This window comes from Oryzias latipes, chromosome 9, assembly GCF_002234675.1.
Source record: "Oryzias latipes chromosome 9, ASM223467v1".
Classification (NCBI taxonomy): Eukaryota; Metazoa; Chordata; class Actinopteri; order Beloniformes; family Adrianichthyidae; genus Oryzias; species Oryzias latipes.
The window spans coordinates 18723780-18743721 of record NC_019867.2 but is presented as its reverse complement, the minus strand read 5'-3'; the positions used below and the strand labels follow the sequence as shown (position 1 = coordinate 18743721).

Genomic DNA, 19942 nt, shown 5'->3' with positions numbered 1-19942 from the left:
TAGTTTCCATGTTTTTCTGTTTTCTCATTGCAGCTTCTGTAAATTGTGAACTTTCCTTCCATAGGACTAAAGTAGAAAATTCTAAAATGTATCTGATAAACTAGAAGGAGCTGCATTTCCAGAAGAAAAATACAGGGTTGAATGCTATATTGTTGAATGAAAATGAAACCAAAAGGGGTAATAATTGGTAAAAAAAAAAAAAAAAAATTAAATAAAGAAATGATCAAAGTTGACCATAAAACAGCACAATAACAAAAAAAGATATGTTTGCGAAAAATGCAAGCACTGGGTATTGAACCTTCTGCACCAAGTATTCTCCATGGATTTCAATAGAGGCAAAAATCCTGGAATATCTTGAAAGGACCAAAAGTCAGCTGGAAAAAAGAAAGCGCTGAACATTTTAATGGTTGAATGGTTAAAATAGCTGAAAAAGTGTAGAAGGAATTAAGCGGCATGAAAATGGCGGACGATAAAATAACAAAGAAATAAATAGAAAGCATTCAACCCAGTATGACCACAATTCCTGATAGATGAACATAAAGAATAAAAAATTCAAGGTCCCATCCCACTGTTGAATTTAAAAAAAAAAGAAATTCAACTTTTGAGAAAAAACTCCAGAACATAACATTTGAGTCATTCTGCTGAAAAAAAGGGCACAAAAATGTGACGTTATGGTGAAATTTGCTAAAAATTAAGAAAAGATTCAACTTACTGAATGGATCTCGTACTCATTAAAACTAATTGTATAGCCATAGACACCTTAAGGGTGTAAAGGTTTTCTTGTGGTTCTAAATGTGCTTGAAAGGTTTTGTGTTCACTTTAATAATAATAATAATGGATTAGATTTAACTGCCCTTTTTCTTGGTGCTCAAAGCTCTTCCAATGTGTCCATTATTCATTCAGTCCTCATTCATACTTGGTGATGGTAGCTACTAATGTAGCCTCAGCTGCCCTTGGGCAGACTGACATCTTCTGTTTTCCCAGCCTGGCAAACACAAGGGAAGCTTTTGCTTTAGTGTCCACTTCTTCAACTCCTTCATCTTCTCTCATTTTAAATTCAGTGTCATTAAGTATGATGGGAGCATCACTCTTTTCATAATGATTTTTTTTCTGTGGTATTTTTAAGTTAAAAAATTAAAACACAGTTACACAGTTTATGTTGTGATCAATGGTGGCTGGGAGGTCTGTAATAGAGCTCATTCAGACGTTGAGATAAAGTTTTTAAATTGACCCAAAAGGAAATGAAAGCAGTCTTAAATTATCAGCCACATAAATTATTTATGTTTTTGGGAAAAATACATTTTGTTAATATCAAAATGCTAGTCAGGAATTATATTTTCTATTTTTATACATATATAATTTTAAATTGTCATGAGCTTTGCTCCTCAGCCAAAGAAAAATTAAACTGTCCTATTATCACAACAAAATTATTGCAGTCTTTCTCAGATGAGTTTGGTTAGTTTTCACTAATCATGTAAACTGTGTAAATAATATTTGTTAAATTATTCAAATTGAAATAAATAAATAAAAATCTAAAGAAACATTTTGTGAATATTCATTTTTTAATCTTAAAATCCTTCCAATTAGGTACAGTGGTACTTTGGTGCTGACTTGTAACTTGGTACTTTCCATTGAACGAGCATGCACTTGTTTTAGTAAAAGTGGAACAGTCAAAGGAAGAACCGTCTTTAATGGGGACTTCCAAAGGGAAACATGTCAGATTCTGAATGAAATATTTCAGGGGTGTCAGAATCCAGGCCTCAATGGGGCTGTGTCCATTTTCTAACCAACCTGCCATTGAAGCTCCCTGTTTAATAAACACACCTGATCCATGTAATCAGCATCCGATGATACAGGATTTCTGGAAAACCAGCAATGGACCAGCAATGTAAATGTTTTTGATCAAGACAGCTTTTCCTTTTTGGTTGTCACTATAATTTCATTTGGAAAAACACATTTCCACACTTTCAGTTTTGGCAAGTGGTGTAGCAGACTAACCATTGTGCCATCCTATGGGGTCCAGATGACCCGATCCTTACATTGTCATCCCTACCATGACAAAGGTGGATAAAGGTGAAGAGGATTTCATGTAATCCATGCACACCAGTGAAGATTAAAAAAAATCATTGAAGAAAGAAGGTTTAGCACACTGTTTTGTGGGGTCTAGATGACCCCATTCCCAATGTTAAAGTACCTAGGATAGCACAAGGGCTGAGAGCAACAACGCCACCTCGGGTACTGGGTCCGGGGAACCCAAAGGCGCTTTAACATGCCTGCAGACATAACATTAAAGAGAACTATAAACTCTGTTAAACCAGAAGAACGGCTGTTAATCAGCAGAAGAAGACATACCAACCTTGGACAATCGACAGATTATGGACCCTTTTTTATTTTAATTCACAGCATTACCTTATTATTAAAAAAAATGCTTAATCAATTATTGAAGATTGTTAAATTGATTGATTTCTCATGATATTACTTCACTCGGTCCAAAAATTGAAAGATTGAGTCGTGCTTTTTCCTAATGTAACATGATTTGCACATATTTTAACTTTTGATACTTAATACATTTTTGCTATGAAGGTTTTTGAAACCGCGTTATGTCTATTTTACTGATAAAGTATGATTTTTATTAATCATGTACATGATTTTTATAAGTAACATAATCTGCACATATTTTGGATAACAGATCTTCATTTGCCGTGTTGATGTCTAAAATAGTTATCTCTTACATAATAATTTAAGTAATTCATCTTTGTTATGTGCTTTATTGATGCCTAAGGATTCTTAATTTTGTCTGATAAAAGCTAGAAACCGGATAATGATAAATCTTGCAATAAAATGGTTACGGAAGAACAGGGATAATATAAATTTGCTTCATTTTTGATACCTTTGTATGAATAGACAACTGATGATTGTAATGTTTTTGTGTATTATTCTTTTGTGATTGCTTGAAATAAACCCTTTCAAATCAAATCAAATCAAAGAAAAAAAACACAGGCGCACAGATCATTTGTCAAAATGAGACCAAGATGTGGTACCAGTTAAAAATAATCTTATTAAAGCTAAAAATTAAAAAACAAGGGACACAATCACACGAGGGAGGGAAATTTGGGAAGGAAACCCTTCAAGGGCGCTGGAGCGCTGGGCCAACCCACGTGGAGGGGATTGGCAACCAAATAAATAAATAAAAACACACTCCACTCTGTTGCATGCACACATGTAGAAAAAAAGGAAACTAACCCTTGTGCTATCTTAGATGACCCCACCCTTGCATTGACGTGTTCTCTCTACCATGACAAAGGTGAATAAAGGTGGAAAGATTTCATGTAATCCATGGACACCAGTGAAGATCACAAATCATTGTAGAAAAATGGTTCACCGCACTGTCTAGTGGGTCTAGATGACCCAACTCCCAATGGTAAAGTGCCTAGGATAGCACAAGGGTTACATCTGTAGTACTAGTTTTACATTCCGTGAGAAAATTTGGAAACCAAAATGTATTCTTTACCTTTTCCGTGATTAAGCTTCCCAGAAGAATTCGTATCCTTTTCAATGAAAAAAAATCAAAGGGTTTTCATCATAATTCTGCTTGGAGCCTTTGTAAATGAACAACCAACTCCTCTCTGGACAGCTTGTGACTGGCAGAAAACATAGAAAGTGTGTTTTTATTTATGTATTTATTATTGCATCAGAGGCCCAGCTGGCACAAGGAGACAAAAAAAGCAGGCGCACCAGTCCCTTGTTAAACAGAAATAAATTTAGAGTAAACAAAAAAAAACTGCATTGGTGTGTATTTGTAACGTCTAATCACTCGTCATAAAAAAACTCCCATGACGACCATTTTAATGAAGACGAGTGCTTTTAAAGTAAACGTTTTTTTTTACATGGTCTGATTGCATTCTTTCTGCAGCATTTTACTGTTTAGGGAAAAGTCATGGAGTGTGTGTCACTTTAAAAAGTGCTATAATGAAATGTGTGTACAAATACAAAACAATTAAATCCAGTACAAAAACAGAAAACAAAATGACAATGTCCAGTATCATTCTGACAGCCTTTGCATTGTGATTGTTGCAATACTTCCACTAAAATAAAGCACTGTATCACTGTTATTGGTCCCTTGAGTCCATTTTTGATTGAGGTAAATATTTAACTCGATAACAGTTTTGGCACCTCATAAGCGCTCAATCTTCTCCTTTCTTTCTGCAGCTTCTGGAGGTTTTTTGTCGTCCCCTGAAGAACTTGTGGAGTTTGAGCTGGTTCCTGGGTTCGTTTCGTCGTTGTCCACATAGCTGATGTTGTCATATGCTTCTTTTACTCTTCTCATTGTGTCCTGACTTTGGTTAGCCCGCTGGGCCTGCAACAGGATGGCTTTATTCAGACCAGGACCTTAAAAAAAAAAAGAACCATTTTTTAAAAGTTATTAATAGATTGGATCCAGACGCTCAAAGCTCTTACAATATGTCCATTTTTCATTCACTCCTCTTTCATACTTGGTGATGGTAAGCTACTGATGTAGCCAATGCTGCCCTGGGGCAGACTGACAGAGGCGTGGCTGCCAGTACACGCCATCACCAGATATTCATATGCATACACACAACAGTGGAGCCACACTAGAAGCAGGGAAGACAGAGTGGGAATAAAGGTCCGTACCAAAATAAGTGAGGAGCACAGGGAGGAATATTAGTCCATGGGCCAACCCAAGAAGTGTAATGACCAGATTTAGGCGGAAGAAGAAAATCTGGATGAGTTGGGCCTTGGCAAAGGCCAAAACAAGGATGCCTGGCAGGTTAGTCATTGCAACACCAGCAAACACCTTTGAATAAAAAAAAGCAACAATACTGTCATTTGCAATCCAGAAAGCTTTTTGTAGTTCTTAAACGCAGACGACATCTATTACTCGTATTTTAGATTGAGTTCTGAATGAACTTGTACTTACTGCACTGCCCATGTTGGCTGTAGCCTCTGCAGCTCTTTCTACACGTGTGGGTTTAGTGCTGAGGGCGAAGGATCTGGTCATGTGAGACACAAACTCCACTGAAATTCCCACCGCCTACCAACAAATCAGAAGGCATGATGCAAGACACGTTATCAGGTGTGATCCATAGTTTGTGGTCTTAACTGAAGATTTCTTAACCGTACATTACCATTTGGATCATATTTAATACACACATTTCTCAGACCGCCTATCTTTCCACAAGAGCCAGTAGAAGGGCTTTTCCTGCTCATTTCAAAATGGCTGCTTCCATGAAATTTCTAAAAAAATTTGGTGGAAAAGTTTGGCAAATTTTCGAAACTTTGTGGTGAGACTAAATCGTCTATTGTTAAAATTGTTTACTTGCTGCATTGAAAGAATGCAACATTTGCTGATAATTAATCTTATTGTTAAAAACATGTGGATCAAATTTGAGAAAGTGGATAAACAAGGTGCATTTTTCCGTCTTAAACTAACATTGTTGTGAGCAAAAACTTACTAAATCCCCCAACGTCTCATAACTGATACTATCTATATTTCATTAAAACACTGCAAGTTTTAGGGGAGATTTCATCAAAGGGTTTAAAAACACAAATTCCAAACAATTTAAATTCACTGTCAATTATTTAATGTAGTAGCGTTAATAAAAGTGCCAATCTCGTCCTATGTGAATCAATAGTGACGGTTAAAAGGACCACAAGACATTTGAGTACTGTATCCAAACTAGATGTAATGGAAAGACAAGGCTTTTTTCTCACCGTCACCAGATTGATCAGGGACACTGCATTGTAGTCAATGCTCCACAAAGTCATGACCCCAACTGTGTCCACAACAATCATGATTATAGTGATCAGGTTGAGCAGGCCAGAGAGCAGGTCTAAACCCAGCAGAAGGCAGCACACCACGAAAGTTGGCAATAGACACATGGAGATGTTGAAGAGTCCCTCTGGCACAATGGTCAGATACTGCTCATAAAACACATTAGTCAGCCTGAAAAAAAAGTTTAAGAGACACAATTAGTGTTTGAAGGAGGAGAAGGAATCCCTTTTGAGGAAAGATCAGGATACGTACGTGTAAGTGAACACTTCAAAGTCTGGAGATGTCCCTGGTACTTTCCTCATGGCCTCTGTGATGCTGCTGGCCAGCTCTCTGCCCTTCTGCAGGGCAGCAGTGTACTCCTGAGAGTTGGTCAGAGTTGTGTGGTAAGCCATGAACCGAGAGGCTGCAATGACCAGAAAAGTGAGTTCATTCACAGGCTTCTTATTCATCACATCCCCGGCTGCCTTGACTGGGCTGGAAATTGCTCACCTATTATTTCTCCCCCGCCATCTATTACTACCGATGTGTCGTAAGCTCCGAGACCCCTGTTGAATGATACAATCCACCATGAAGCCATTGATTGTGTGGGGTGTCTGCATGTGTGGGGCTATCATACACACCCTTTGGAGCACTGCAGATCAGGTCTGTTACCCAGGAAGTCAGGGAGGAAGCGGTTGAACAGTTCTACACTGGGCCTGATGGCACTGGTTGCAGAAGCGTTCATACATTTGCGCCCACATAAGAGAGAACCTAATGTTGCATTTGACAAAAGAGGAGGTTTTCATGAAGTGAGACTTGGGATTTTCCTATTTTTTTAGCTTAGAATGTCCTTTACTGAACCAGAATCCTCACTTATGTTTGCTGGACAGAACTCCCCTTGGTTTGGACCGAGGGTGTAGAGTCGACAACATCTGGATCCAGGGTTCAACCAGTCAATGAAATCGTCCACCCAAGAATTAGCAGGAATTGCAATGTAGGATCTGAAGAGCACAACATAAGACGACACCATTAAAGCACAAACTAGTTTGTACTTATTTAGCTTGGGTTCTTTTTTCATAAGAAATAATTTATGGAGGCACCAAATACAGAGATTAGACAAAGGCATTGGTATAAATATCGATAATTTATTGAAACTGAAATTAAACTTAGTTAATTTTCCTTAATGCTCTTTATGGACAGTAAAAACTGTTTAAATGTCAGAAAAGTTTAGACAAAGTTTAATATTAGCTGATTAGTAATATTACCCCCATGATCCACTCTATTCACATTGTCAGCATAAGTATTTTTTAGTTAAGAAAGCTAAAAAAACATGATAAGTAAAGATATTTTATAATATTTTGTCAGTAACAGATATTTTCAAAGATATATTAAAAAAACAAATCCAATCAGATTAATTTAATCTCTGTCAGTTACTTTTATCAAGACAGGATTTATGAGTGCTCAAATTATATTACTGGAAACGAAGGAGTTTTTTGGTAAACAACTTTTCTCTAATGTAATTCCCTGTGCGTTTTAGTATCAAACAAGTATGTAAACAGAATGATGTATCCAAGCAACGTGTTGTATAACAATGTTCCTTTTTGAGCCAAGGTTTCCTAAATTCTGTCATTAGCATCACTTGAACGGCAAAGATATTTTTTGTTGCTTTACTTACAGATAAATGCATAAAGTGAGGCAAAATTATCAGAACCTTTTGGATGTTTGTTCATTTTTCCAGGACTGTTCATTTTGAGAATTATTTAAGCTCTTGGGTTTATTATTAACCAGTCTGATCCGTCTGTATGTTAGAGGTTGCGACTATCAGCAGGTTCAAGGACCTGTTCAGGAAAAGCTTTGATAAAGTGGTAGACGCCATCCTAGGATGGCGTTTGGGTGGGTCTGTCTGGATCGAGCTTGCTCTCCAGTACAGACGACCTTTGCTAAAGGACTAGCAGAAAGAGGCATTGCTTTGTTTTGATTTTAAGGCTGAAGAAATTGGGATACTGAGACTTGATGAGGGAATTGAGAAGCACAAGCAACATGTACACTGAATAAGCAAGCTATTTAATGAAGACTCTGCAAGGAGAAATACATTTGGGTACTTTTTTCATCTTAGGTTGAAAAGCAGTCAACTGGACTTGGCTATTCTTCTCCTAAAGGCTTCCATAAAGACTGAATCTGTCTTCACTGGAATCCTCCTAAGTCAATGAGAGTCTACACAAACACATTTGGGTATTCTGCCTTTTAATTTTTTATTCTTAAACTGTAATATTATTTTATTTTAGTTCCCTTTGCCACATCTACATTGGAAATAAAGTTAAAAAAACTCTTTAGTGGCATATGCTTATAAACGAAAGGTTTGATAAAGGTTCCGCTTTATCGTCTTCTAATCAGATTTGATAAGTTAACACTGTCACTTACAAGTCAGGGAAGTTAGTAGCGTACTGGATCTTCTGCGTGAGAGAGAACTGATCACAGCCCACACTGGAACACACAGCATTCATGCCCTCCTCACTGGTGAAGTTGAAGCCTCTCTTTGTCACAAAGTAAACTGGAACGCCAACTTCAAAGTACTTGTGCAGGTAACTGAAATAGCGCAGCATGTACGAGTCCTAAAATGAAATTAAAATAAATATTTGTTTGTGGAAATTGCTCAAATTAATTTGATGAATCAGAGGTCAACGGTCTCATACTTACTGTCGGCATAGCAAGCTCCTGGTCCAGACCCACTTTCACATGCAACATGAGGAATATGGACGCGCAGAACATTAGGATGAACACCACCATCTACAAAACCCAAAGTTGAGTTATTCCACAAAATGTCCAGGTGGTACACATATGACCTGATGTTTTTCAGCAGGAAGTATTTTCGCTCAAAGTTTAGAAGGTTTACCACAAAGATCCTTGTGTAACGATTCAACAGGGCCGGGGCGTAGTATTTCCTCATTAGGGGCAGCAGAAAGCCCTCATTTGGCTTGTTGGAGTGCTTGGCTGACACGGAAACACAACAGAAGAGTTCACAGCGGTTCTTGACCTGGCGCCGAGCATCAAGGGACAAAAGTGCAACAAAAGCTGTCATCTGCAGGGCGAAGTCCATAAGCACGGCCAAAGCAGCATATAGAGCGAAGGACCTCACTGCTGGCATGGTAGATAGGGCCCCTGATGACACAAAACAGAGCTAATCGGATGTGAACTTCCAACTACAACCCCTTTTTTTTTTTTTTTTACAGTGGATTGGTTTTTCTTTGTAAATATCGATTCAAAGTTGTACCTAAAAAGAAGCAAACAGACTCTGAAAGGCTGCAGAGGAGCATGCTGGGAGCTACATGTCCAAGCACTCGACCAATGTGCTGCTCCCGAGTCTCTCCAGCTCTCCTTACATCTCTCTGGAATTCAAAAAGATGAGGTCACTAAAGCGATCATTTTAGTCACTGTTATTGTGCACATGCTCTGCACACAGATACCTGGTACTCCAAAACAAAGATGAAGATGTTGTCAGCTCCAACAGCAAGCACAAGGAAAGGCACCACCTGCAAGATGACCAGTGAAGACGGAATGCCAATCCACGAGTAGAAACCCATGGAAGCCAGGACCGAACAGCCGACCACCAGGATTCCACCCAGACCCACCAAAAACTTGGAGTCCACCTATGGGACAAAGAGACGACCCTCAAAAATGTACACTGCACTCCGTTGTGCCTTCCACGTGGCACATGCGTATGGCCAAAAAGCTTAAAGTACAAGCTCTGCAATCGAGAGGAGCTGATGCTGTGGTGGCTTCTGCTAATCGCAGATTCCAAAGAAAGATAAACACGAAAATGATAAGCACCCTTTCATCAAAACGTGAGAACAAAGGGTGTAAAATTCTATTTCTAGAGTTATAAGGGAAGTTCTGAAGTTTTTAATCCAAACAAATAAATTACCATTATTTTATCTCCAGAAATTGAAGGAAATATAAAAAGAATCTCTGTTTAAACTTTATATTTTGTACTCCCTGAAAGTCATCACATGCTTTAGCATCAGCCTTCTTGCTGACAAAACTCAGTTTTCTTTCATCTTTTTTTTCAGAATTAAGAGCTTGCCTGGTTTATTAAAACTTCTCCTTCAGAGAGCACAAAAGAACATTTTTTTCAAACTTCACTTCACTTCTGAGCTAATAACAAAAAGGACAATAAATCAACCTGTGAGGGGGTAAAAGCGACATTGGATGTGATGTACCGAAGATTAAAAAAGTTAAGCATTCCTCAGGAAAAAAAGCTCACCAGTAAGCGTTTGCATGAAGAGTACTCTCCCAGAGCCACAGCGATGTACACAAAGATTACAAGATAGCTGATCATGAAGATGGGAATGTCTTCTGCCGTTGTTCGATTGATCTCATCCTCTAGAGACCTCTGTCAAACAAAAAGTCATAAAAAATGTGAATGAATTGAAGGAATGGAGACTGAAGAAATCAGAAAATGTGTCAATGAGGCAAAGACAAACTGGTCAATTTCACAGTTTTGCAATGTAGGAGACAAGCTTGTCAGTTTTACATCAAACCTTTATCATTTGCTTGTTTGATATAAAATCACAGACAATGGAGAATTCCTTTCTGGTTTTAACTTTAGCAAACACAAAATGCATCGGATTTTTCCTTTTGAGCAAGAAGATTTGTGGAAACAATGCCTTCTGGGATCCTGTACCTCTGCCATGTAGGCAAACGTGAAGTTTGTTGCTGGGTTTTTCTGATAATCCTGGACAATTTTAAGAAACTCCTTCTCCCACTGCAAAGCCACTTTAAACTTGGGATCCTCACGAGGAAAGTTGTTCAGGGAGAATGTTAGGATGAGAGCCTCTGCATTGGTGTAGTCATCATCTTGAAAGAGGAGGAACACACTATGTAAGAGAAGGGAATTTTGTGAATGAGCAAAAAAGGACTTCATCAGGGAGTCACTCACCTTCATAACCTCCCACAGCCAGAAAGGTAAAGACCGGCGCTCCGTAGTCGGCCATGCAGCTCATTCCCAAAGCAGTGATGTCTTTGAAGGACAGCGGGGAGCTTGGGAAGAGGTGGAAGGAGTGTAGGTTATGCCACTAAAGGAGAACAGCTGCAGATAAGTCACTGCTATCTGAATGAGAACCTACTTCAGGCAGTAGATTAGGTGGTCTCTCCAGTCCACCTCTTTGGTCACCCCTAACTCTGTCATATTTGCTTTGGCGTTGATGTTTTCCAGGCTGTTTTGGAAGTACTGTGGCAGGCTGTTGACTGCGCAGTCGGTCAGGGAAGGATTGGACGGGTTTAGTGGAGCGTAGCACACATCCTTCAGAGATGCTGTGCGATTGAGATCCTCAGACCAGAATTCAATTTGCTAAAAATTGCCAAAAAGAGAACAAAAGAGTGTAAATACATATTCACATGTTTTTAATCATTGTCAGAGCTAACTATATGGTCATCACCTGTATTTTTTGCTGGAGCTCCAGCAGCTGGATGATGAGATCTTTGGAAACAATCCCACTGAAATTCTGTTTTCCAAATAGCAGAGAGTCATAAATGCTCCCTTTTTTGTCCGGGGCCGTTAAGATCAGCTGGTTTGTCCTGAAGAACGGGCCAAAGTGCTTGTCATGAAAGTCCTTCTCCTGGCGGGCCTGACTATTTGGAGCAGACCATAGCTCAACTGGATCCGTTGTGAGCTCAATGGACTTAAGGCCAACAGAGAGGACAGCAACAACTACTGCTGAGAAGAGGAGCACCTTCAAAAAAGACAAAATATTCACAAATGAAAAAACTGTATCCTGCATTTCATGATTTGCAGCTAGAAGTTTTTTATTTTTATTCATTTTTTTACCGTGAGGGGATACGAGGCCATCAAGGTTCCCCAACGTTGAAACAGTGAACTCAGGAAATCTTGAGCTACCAGGCTGGTCTTGTTAGCACATGTCACCTCTGAAGGATGAATCTTTCTTTGAAAGATGTCTTTAGTTTTGTCCTTTCTTTTTCCGCCTCCCTGATCTTTTTTTTTTTTAGAGCTCATCCGGAAAGAAACAAATACATACAGCAAGAAGGCGCATATCAGAACGCATGATAAAATGATAGAAATGAGAAGGAATCCATCCATCCCGGCCAATCTGAAAGGTGCTGGAGGGGGCGGAGGAGGAGGCAGACTCGGACAGGAGTCTTTGCAGTCCTGACAGGAGCAGGGCTCGGATCCTGATGGTGTGACCTCGTTGCACTTTAAAGCTTGCCCGTTGTAAGGAATCACACCCTCAGGCAGCCCTGTGGTGTCATGACCCTTTATCAGATGGAAGTCGATGTCTAAAGGAGCCAACCCGTTACTGGAGTCACCCTGAAAGTCGTACCAGCGCTGAGGGGTGCACAGGGTGGCCCCATACCGACCACACATGGTAGAGATGGCAAAGCCTCCTGTTGCTGGTAGCCGGACATTTTTACAAGACTGGAAAGCCGTCTCTGCGAATTGATTGTTGATGTATGCGCTGTAGGCCACAACCGCATCCTTTGGCTGGCCCAAATAGGTGACATTCATAACTTTGGTGACTTTGACTGCCACTGTCTGGTTAGGGCTGCAGGTGGCCATGCAGTGCATGTGGGCAAAGTTCTCCGCACACGAAGGACAGCGGTTCAGCACACCTTTGGACAGGGACAGGCTCCTCTCCAGAGATGTAAGCTGTCCAAGGGAGCAGCAGCCGTATGTGTTTTCCTCTCCTTGGTCCAACATGGGACACACCTGCAGCAAGAGCAGCTTTTACTATACAGTAGGTCAAACCGAAACAGTAGCAACTTTGCAAGTATTACTTTTACGTTAAATCTCACTTCCCTTTTTATGTTAATTTTTGTGATACAATAATAAACAACAAACCTCCTTGAACCTCCTGTAGTGTTCACCTGTGAGGTGTCGGGCTGGGCTGTAGTTCAGACATGGGACGATAGGAGGAATGAGAGTGTCCCCTAAGGATGGGTTACGACCACACTCATCGTAGAAAGCACAAAATCCAGGCTGATGTTGGGCCTCTGACAGCATCTGTGTCATAGAAAGAGCCAACATAAGTAAATATGTATCTCTGGGTATCTGTATAAAATCACTTAAATGAATTTGGTTTCATAAACATGTTTATTTGTACATTTTTATTCTAAAGTCATCTTTTTTGGTTGTGAAAAACTAGTCATTTAAAGTGCACAAAGGTAACTTTCAGTTATAAATTAATAAGCTAATACATTAAAGCAATACATAGATTTTGGTATTAGAAAATTTCAATAAATTACTCAAAATAACATTTTTTTCATGTGTTTGTTGACTTTATATTACATTTTCCAAGAGGGTATCACTTTGATTTTTTTAACTCATCTCTGGAAACTACGAGGGTCTTGACATAAATCCAACTTGTTCATATATTACTTCAGTAAAAGCAGCATTTCTAAACAATATTTAAATTCAATGCAAAGTTAAAAAATGCACAAAAAGACAAAAAAAGTTACAAATTAATGGACAAATAACTAAGAAAATATTTTTCAACCACACATTGAGCATGACAATTAATTTAGATTGTGCTTTTTTATACATTAATGAAATGTCAAGATTTTTATTTGGTATTTTATTTATCAAATAGTGAAATCCAGTTTAGGGCCTCAATGTTTGACATTAAATAGGAAATGCAGGTAAAAAAACTAATGTCAATGTTAAAACCATTATCCTGGTTTAAAAACTACAAAAACGAACAAAGATAAACAATTATAATGTAGAACTAATATCAAACGAATACACTTCAGGTATATGCACATGTTTATATTTACTACAAATATTTCTTTCCTTCTGAATCGAATTACTTCCTGTCCATCTTCATACATTTTCTCCTTTTTGTTCATTAGCTATCTTGCAAAGCTGCAAATCCTGGACTTTGCAACGCTTCATTGAGAAGCTGAAACTACAGGAAATGCTTTGGTGAGCCGTCACTTCAGAATATTGCCAGTCTAAACACTTTTCTAACTTTGACTTTGGACACAAAGATGAGATAAAGCCTCAACATCTCGTTTTTGAGTTCACATTTTTCATTAGATGATCATTCTGGACAAAACCGAATTAAATTGAAAAACACAAGTGAACTTCTTCAGCGATTTTTTTTTACCACACATTTATTTTTCAGCCCTATTTCCTTTCAATACTCTTTTTGTGTTTAATACCAACCTATAAAATTGTTTATACATTTTTTAAAATCTTTGTTTTACTGAAGTACTAACTTGATTTTAATGTGTAAAAATCTTCCTGTGTATGTATAGTAAGTTTTAAAATCACCTAAAAAGACATTGATGATTAATTTACTCTTCATTTTAACACACACAAGACCAGAACGAGTAGCTTTTTTGCACTTGAGGAGTTTTACAGGAAATAGATTCCTGTAAATAAATAAATGTGCTAAATCAAGACTTTATTACTAATAAAAGACTGAAGATACAAAGCTAGAGGAACCCACTGTAGTTAATAAACTGATTTTATTTTAGAAAAAGACCTAATAAAGGTACATGTATTTCAGAAGAGGTTTCAGAGGTACTCACCACTAAAGCCAGGACAGTGACTGCGGCCATAAGGTCCTTCATGATTCCTGAGGGTCCTCTGGGTTCTTGAAGTTTATATGAATCACTGCAAGACACATTTGGTTTAATTACCGGACGGCAAACAACCCTCTCCCTCCTATCCTCCTTCTGTGGCTGGGAGGAAAAAACACCTCCACAGGTACGTCAGTGCTGCCTTTTCTGGGGTGATGCGGCTCCCAGCCAATTGCAGCTGTGATGGATCAATTTGTCGGTTAGATTATTAACAGGGAGCAATTATGACACTGCATAGTTGCTAGGGTGGTTCAAAGCAGCTCGGTTAAAACACTGGGGGAATCCAAACGTATCAGCCACTCCTCTTTATTCACTGTGATCAACAAGTAATAAAGTCTTACAAACTTGTATAGCAGTTTCATGTTGAGACTCTGCTGAAACTCTGAGATCATACATGAAATTCAGAGCATACTGCGGACATGACCTGTTAGTGGGCCACATGCACTGTGTTTGTCTAAAAATATACCTTTATATTACTTTTTGTCCAAAAGGATATTTTCCTGAACCCATCATACAGCGGTTTGCAGGATTACTTCCCCGTGTTTAAAATCAACCTTGATCCAGGACTGAATGTTGTTATCTTAAGTCAAGGTCTCTGTGACGTAAAAACTGACTATTTGGGTATCTTAGGATCCCAAGTTCAAGCAGGTTGTTGCTTACTTCTGCACGAACATCTGATAGGCAGATAAATAGAGATGTGAAGAAAGACAAGAAAAAATGGAGCTGATATGGGGATGTTTATTGTTCTTTTGATAAATCCATAAAACTTATCAACACAACAAAGTCTGCAGAAAGCTGACAGTTGACATTTGAATTTGGGCAGAAATTTGAATCAGGGAAAAAGGTGGGAAAATGTAAGATAAAAAGCAAGACTGGAACTTTTGCCAGTCCTGTGTTTGCATACTGCTTTTGTTTATTTTCATTAGCTCAATATTTCTGAAATAATCATTGCAACAATACGAGAGTAATACTTTAAACATTTTCCCCACTATCCTTTTTTGGGGGAGGGATTCCAAATACTCTTTTTTTTTTAAAGTTATGCACTACTTCTTGTTTTGTTTGTCTGTTTCCTTGACAAGTAGATAATAATTTTCCACTCCTTGATGGTGACTGTTATCTTAACTTACGGAAAGGTTCTGCCCTTTCATAAAAATCTGCCCACATTTGATTTGTTTGCGGGAGAAATAACATTCAAGCAATTCAGATTTTATGCAAATGCTTGTTCAGGAAGTCAGATTTATTTTTTTATTCTAAAACAGAGACAGCTTTTCAAAGTAAAATGTTTTCTTATTTTTTTCATTACTAATTTGTCTTATGGATGTAATCTTCAACAGTTTATAAAATTATTTTTTGTTAAAATTATGGATTTTTAAACAGAGGACTTGTAACAAATTGAACCAATTTATGAAAAAACAGACTTTTAATTTTGAGTCACACTCATTCTCTTGTATTTGTTTTTCCTTTTCAGTCTTGAATAACACAATCATTGATCATTTAATAGTTTTAATGAGCCAAGAAAGAAGGAAAGACAAAAATAATAAAGACAGACAGGAAGAAAGAAATAAACAAGAAAGAGAGAGAAAACATTTAAGACTTATATGGTCAGGATTTTGTCCTTCAGACGCCATTTTCAGCTTTGAGTGAAAACAATTGCATGAATTTTCAGCTTTCCTTTTTTGTTCTAAAACAAATTTTTTTTTGTTTAGGTGGTATTTTCCTTTGGAGTAGATCATATTTTGCTAATATTCTTCAAGCACAGTATTTAGCAGTTGGATTTAGTGGCAGACTTACTGCAGATTTGTCCTTAAAATTATTGTGCAAGAGACAAATGGGAACTTTGAAGGCTTATAGACGACATCATTTCATTTTTTGAGTGGAATACTGACTGAGAGAAATACTACCTAAACACATTTTTATTCTCATTTTGTCTCCCTCAAAAAGATCTTTCTATTTGATACTTAATCGACACAACCACAATACACTAAAAAATAATGACATTCGTTTTCCACGAAATAAAATCGATAATCCCTTTTCCTTTTAGTGAGTAAAGCAATAAAAATTTGATTTTCATTCATTTACATGTTAAGAAAACATACAAAACATAAGGAAGCATCCACTAATTTTACCCTGAAATCTATTAACTTGTTATGATATTGTATTTGACTGCACCACATTTTGGTCTTAAAGCTTGGAATAATCATAAAGAGTATTTGTTTATTAAATGTGAAATATCAATTGACCCTTGTGCTATCCTAGGCACTTTAACATTGGGAGTTGGGTCATCTAGACCCACTAGACAGTGTGCTAAACCTTTTTTCTTCAATGATTTGTGAACCTCACTGGTGTCCATGGATTACATGAACTCTTTCCACCTTTATCCACCTTTGTCAAGGTCAATTAATGGTGGGGTCATCTAAGATAACACAAGGGTTAAAAAACATTTTCTAAGGCTTTCATATTTTTTCTGCACTAAATAGCACTGGAAGCCAAATGCATGGGAAATTATCATTTTAAAGCAGAAAATTTAGAACACGCTCATGAATTCATTGAGGCGGCAAGATTAATTTACAAAACTATTTTAACAGATGCTGTTTCTGTTTTTTTAAACCAAACTATAAAAAACTAATTTAAACAAACATCTGTGATGCATGACACCTTCATAGCCTGCATACCCTGCACGCTTTTCTAGAGTAAGATTTTCCAAATTGACACGATTGTCAAACAGAATGAGGGGATGAGAAACCTGAGGAGAAAGCTTACCTTGTGTCCTGCAGGGCACAAAGTGCAGACTTCACAGCGTACATTTCCAGAGAACACTTGCACGTTTGTTATCATCAAATTGTTATCAACCTATATTTATGATGTACTTGCAGGATAGTTGAAGAAGCTACTTTTTTTCAGTTCTTGGGGTCTGATAAGAAAAAATGATAATTTTGTTATCAGATGACACCTGTCCAGCAAGCGCATACAAGCTAGCAAGCAAAAATCATCTGTTTGAATTTTGACTTTGAAAATCAAAATCATCTTACGTAGTTCCTCTTGTTAGTTTTGACCACTGGTTTGCTCAAGTTTCCAAATCTTCAATGTGAAACACCTTTATTTTTTTTCATTGTGGATTTCTTCAGTCATAAATCTCATTGAATTGTTTTGCAAAATTGAAAAATTTGTGTCCCACTTCCTTAGTAGCTAATAAATAACCAGTTAAATTCATTCATATGGAGTTTTCATAGCTTCTACATTTATATTTACCATCTTCTTTACTGTAGCAAACCACTGGATTACCAGTTCAGTGTTCTTCACTCTGTACATAAATCTGCACGGAATCCTTCAGGTTATGTTGAGGATCATGTACCGAATGAGATCAAATACTTGCACTGGTGCCATCAGATATTGTTTTGTGAATGGATGAACAGGCTGGATGTGAAGTATTTGCTTCTGTGTTTATGACACTTCATCGGGCCACCGTTGAAAATAAGAATGCTGTTGTTAATCTGTTTTGCCTGGATCAATGAAGGTTGGATAAATAAATCATAAGTTTATTATAATGAGACAATGTTTTTTTTAAGGAATCATGACTTTATTCCAGAAAAGTTGACATATTTAGGACAAAGAAACATTTTCCATCTCTATCTAGTGAATGTAAGAAACAATTGAAAATGCATGGCTCATTTGGAGTTATGACATATTAGTACTAAAATAAAATGAAAAGGACAAATAAAAACGGTAGAAAAAAAAACACATGCACATTTCAAAGTCCAAAAGTAACACTTTCTACCCAAAATGGAAAATTACAGTGAGCATAGTAAGACAAGGGAAGAAGCTCTTCAAAATCTCCGCTGCTTGTTATAGTCTCCAGGCCCCGGAAGGCCTCGGGGGAAGCCGCTCTGTCCTCCTACAGGCATGTTGTTTGCTGGACCTGCCATCATCGGAGCGCTATCTGTAGCCATAGCAGCAGCATTGGCAGGTCCAGAATTCCCACCTAGGGAATTTCTGTTCATGCCCAACCCGTGACCACCCATGTGCATCATCATATCTTGTTCTCTGTTTTCAGAAAAGTTGGTTCTGAAACCCTCCTGCTGCCTCTTCATCATCTCCTCGTTGCGCATCCTCATCTCCTCCTCCCTCCGCCGGCGTTCCTCCTCCTGCCGGAGCTCCGCTTGCTTCCTCTTCTGCACCTCTTGGTTGTGGAGCTCTTCCATCCGGCGCAGCTCCTCCTGCCGCCTCAGCAGGTCTTGCCTCATCAGCATCACTTGATGCTCGTGTCTGGCTGCCTCCATCTCAGCCTCCAGCTTCTCTTGAGCTTCTTTCATGTTGCGGTCCACCATCTCGTACTGCTGCTTCTCCATCTCCATCAGGGCTTTCCAACGCATTGCATATTCATACTCAAAGGAGCCCGGCTGAGCAAAACGCGGTGGCTGCTCCCGTTCTTTGTGATACTGTTGGTTCTTGTTGATCAACTTCTCGGTCAGTCCTTCATCTTCGTCGAACTGTTCCATGGGCTCCACTGTAATGGGTCGGGGGAAGGCTGTGAGAAGATAGGCACCATCATTGCATTTATCCAGAGCCTTCCTGGCTGCGGGCTTTGAGGTGAACTCGACGATGCCTTTCCCCGTGGGCCTCCCCCTGTCATCCACAATCACCACCGCCCTCTCCACCTGCCCGAAAATAGCGAAAGCTTCTTCCAGGAGATCGTTGGAGGCAAACTCTGGTAAATTCTTTACACTCAAAGCGGCACCGTGCGTAGCAAACTTGACTCGGATAGGTCTGCCCCTGAATACATGATCATCCAGCTCGGCTCTGGCGATCTCAGCTATGATCCTGGTTTCCAGGCGGATGAAGCCGAAGCCTCTTTCTTTGTTAATAAAAATCTCACTGGCTTTACCATACTTTGCAAACAGCTTCTCCAGGTCATCTTCTGTGACGCCTGTGGGTAGGTTTCCCACAAACAGCCTGCTCCGCTGTGTGAAGGTCTTTTCTCCGGGTTTCCTGAAGCTCTGCAGGTCCATGGTTAAGGCCGCGTTGGGGTTGGTCTGCTCGCTGGTCTCCGGCTGTTGGCCATTGCTATTAGGTCCTTCGGTTTTGAAGTATTCCCCCTGGCGGTTGTGGCCGTGGTTATGCTGAGGGCCTCTGTTTCCTTGCATTATTTGACAAAGAAGTCAAAAAATCTGGTAAAGTGTGCTTTGAAAAGCAGTACAAGGGGCTAACAATGTCGTACAAAGAGTAACAAAAATGGCGACACGGTGCGCTGCTCTGACGGTTGTGTGACGTCACATGTAGGCGACATCTACTTAAAATTTCCTGACGGCATCTTTGTAAGACGATTTCTCTTAGAGTTTAAACCCCTGGCTCATTTTTATTTCTATTCTTATTCTTCTGTTTGTTAAATATGTGTATTTGATATTTGCAGTTGTGTTTTTATTGCATACCTAAAAGTATATCCTTGTAAAATGGCATATTGTGCAATAAAGTTTATTTAAAAAAATATTTGTAAAACGATTACATTCACGTTTTCTTTTAAAATGTTATTTTCATACCGTTTTTTAAACAAACAAGCAAACAAATAAACAATCAAAA

General features: G+C 38.6%; 2 protein-coding genes across 2 annotated transcripts; both read right to left on the bottom strand.

The window, feature by feature from the left end:
* Nucleotides 1-3654: 3654 nt before the first annotated feature.
* On the bottom strand, nt 3655-14482 carry npc1l1 (NPC1 like intracellular cholesterol transporter 1). Its single transcript, XM_020706079.2, is given in 21 exon segments — nt 3655-4389; nt 4654-4816; nt 4940-5053; nt 5734-5965; nt 6047-6281; nt 6284-6339; nt 6415-6544; nt 6647-6774; nt 8195-8385; nt 8471-8560; nt 8667-8932; nt 9045-9159; nt 9238-9420; nt 10035-10163; nt 10455-10627; nt 10710-10810; nt 10897-11120; nt 11209-11502; nt 11598-12494; nt 12627-12788; nt 14318-14482. Coding segments are annotated over 21 exon segments (4140 nt in total). The 5' UTR covers nt 14360-14482; the 3' UTR covers nt 3655-4174.
* Nucleotides 14483-17923: 3441 nt separating this feature from the next.
* nono (non-POU domain containing octamer binding) lies at nt 17924-19638 on the bottom strand. Its single transcript, XM_004072518.4, has one exon. The coding sequence runs from the start codon at nt 19507-19509 to the stop codon at nt 18193-18195; it is 1317 nt and encodes a 438-aa protein (XP_004072566.1). The 5' UTR covers nt 19510-19638; the 3' UTR covers nt 17924-18192.
* Nucleotides 19639-19942: the final 304 nt, after the last annotated feature.

Coding starts and splice junctions, on each gene's coding strand:
- nono (XM_004072518.4), bottom strand. CDS start 19,509: ATGCAAGGAAACAGAGGCCCTCAGCATAACCACGGCCACAACCGCCAG.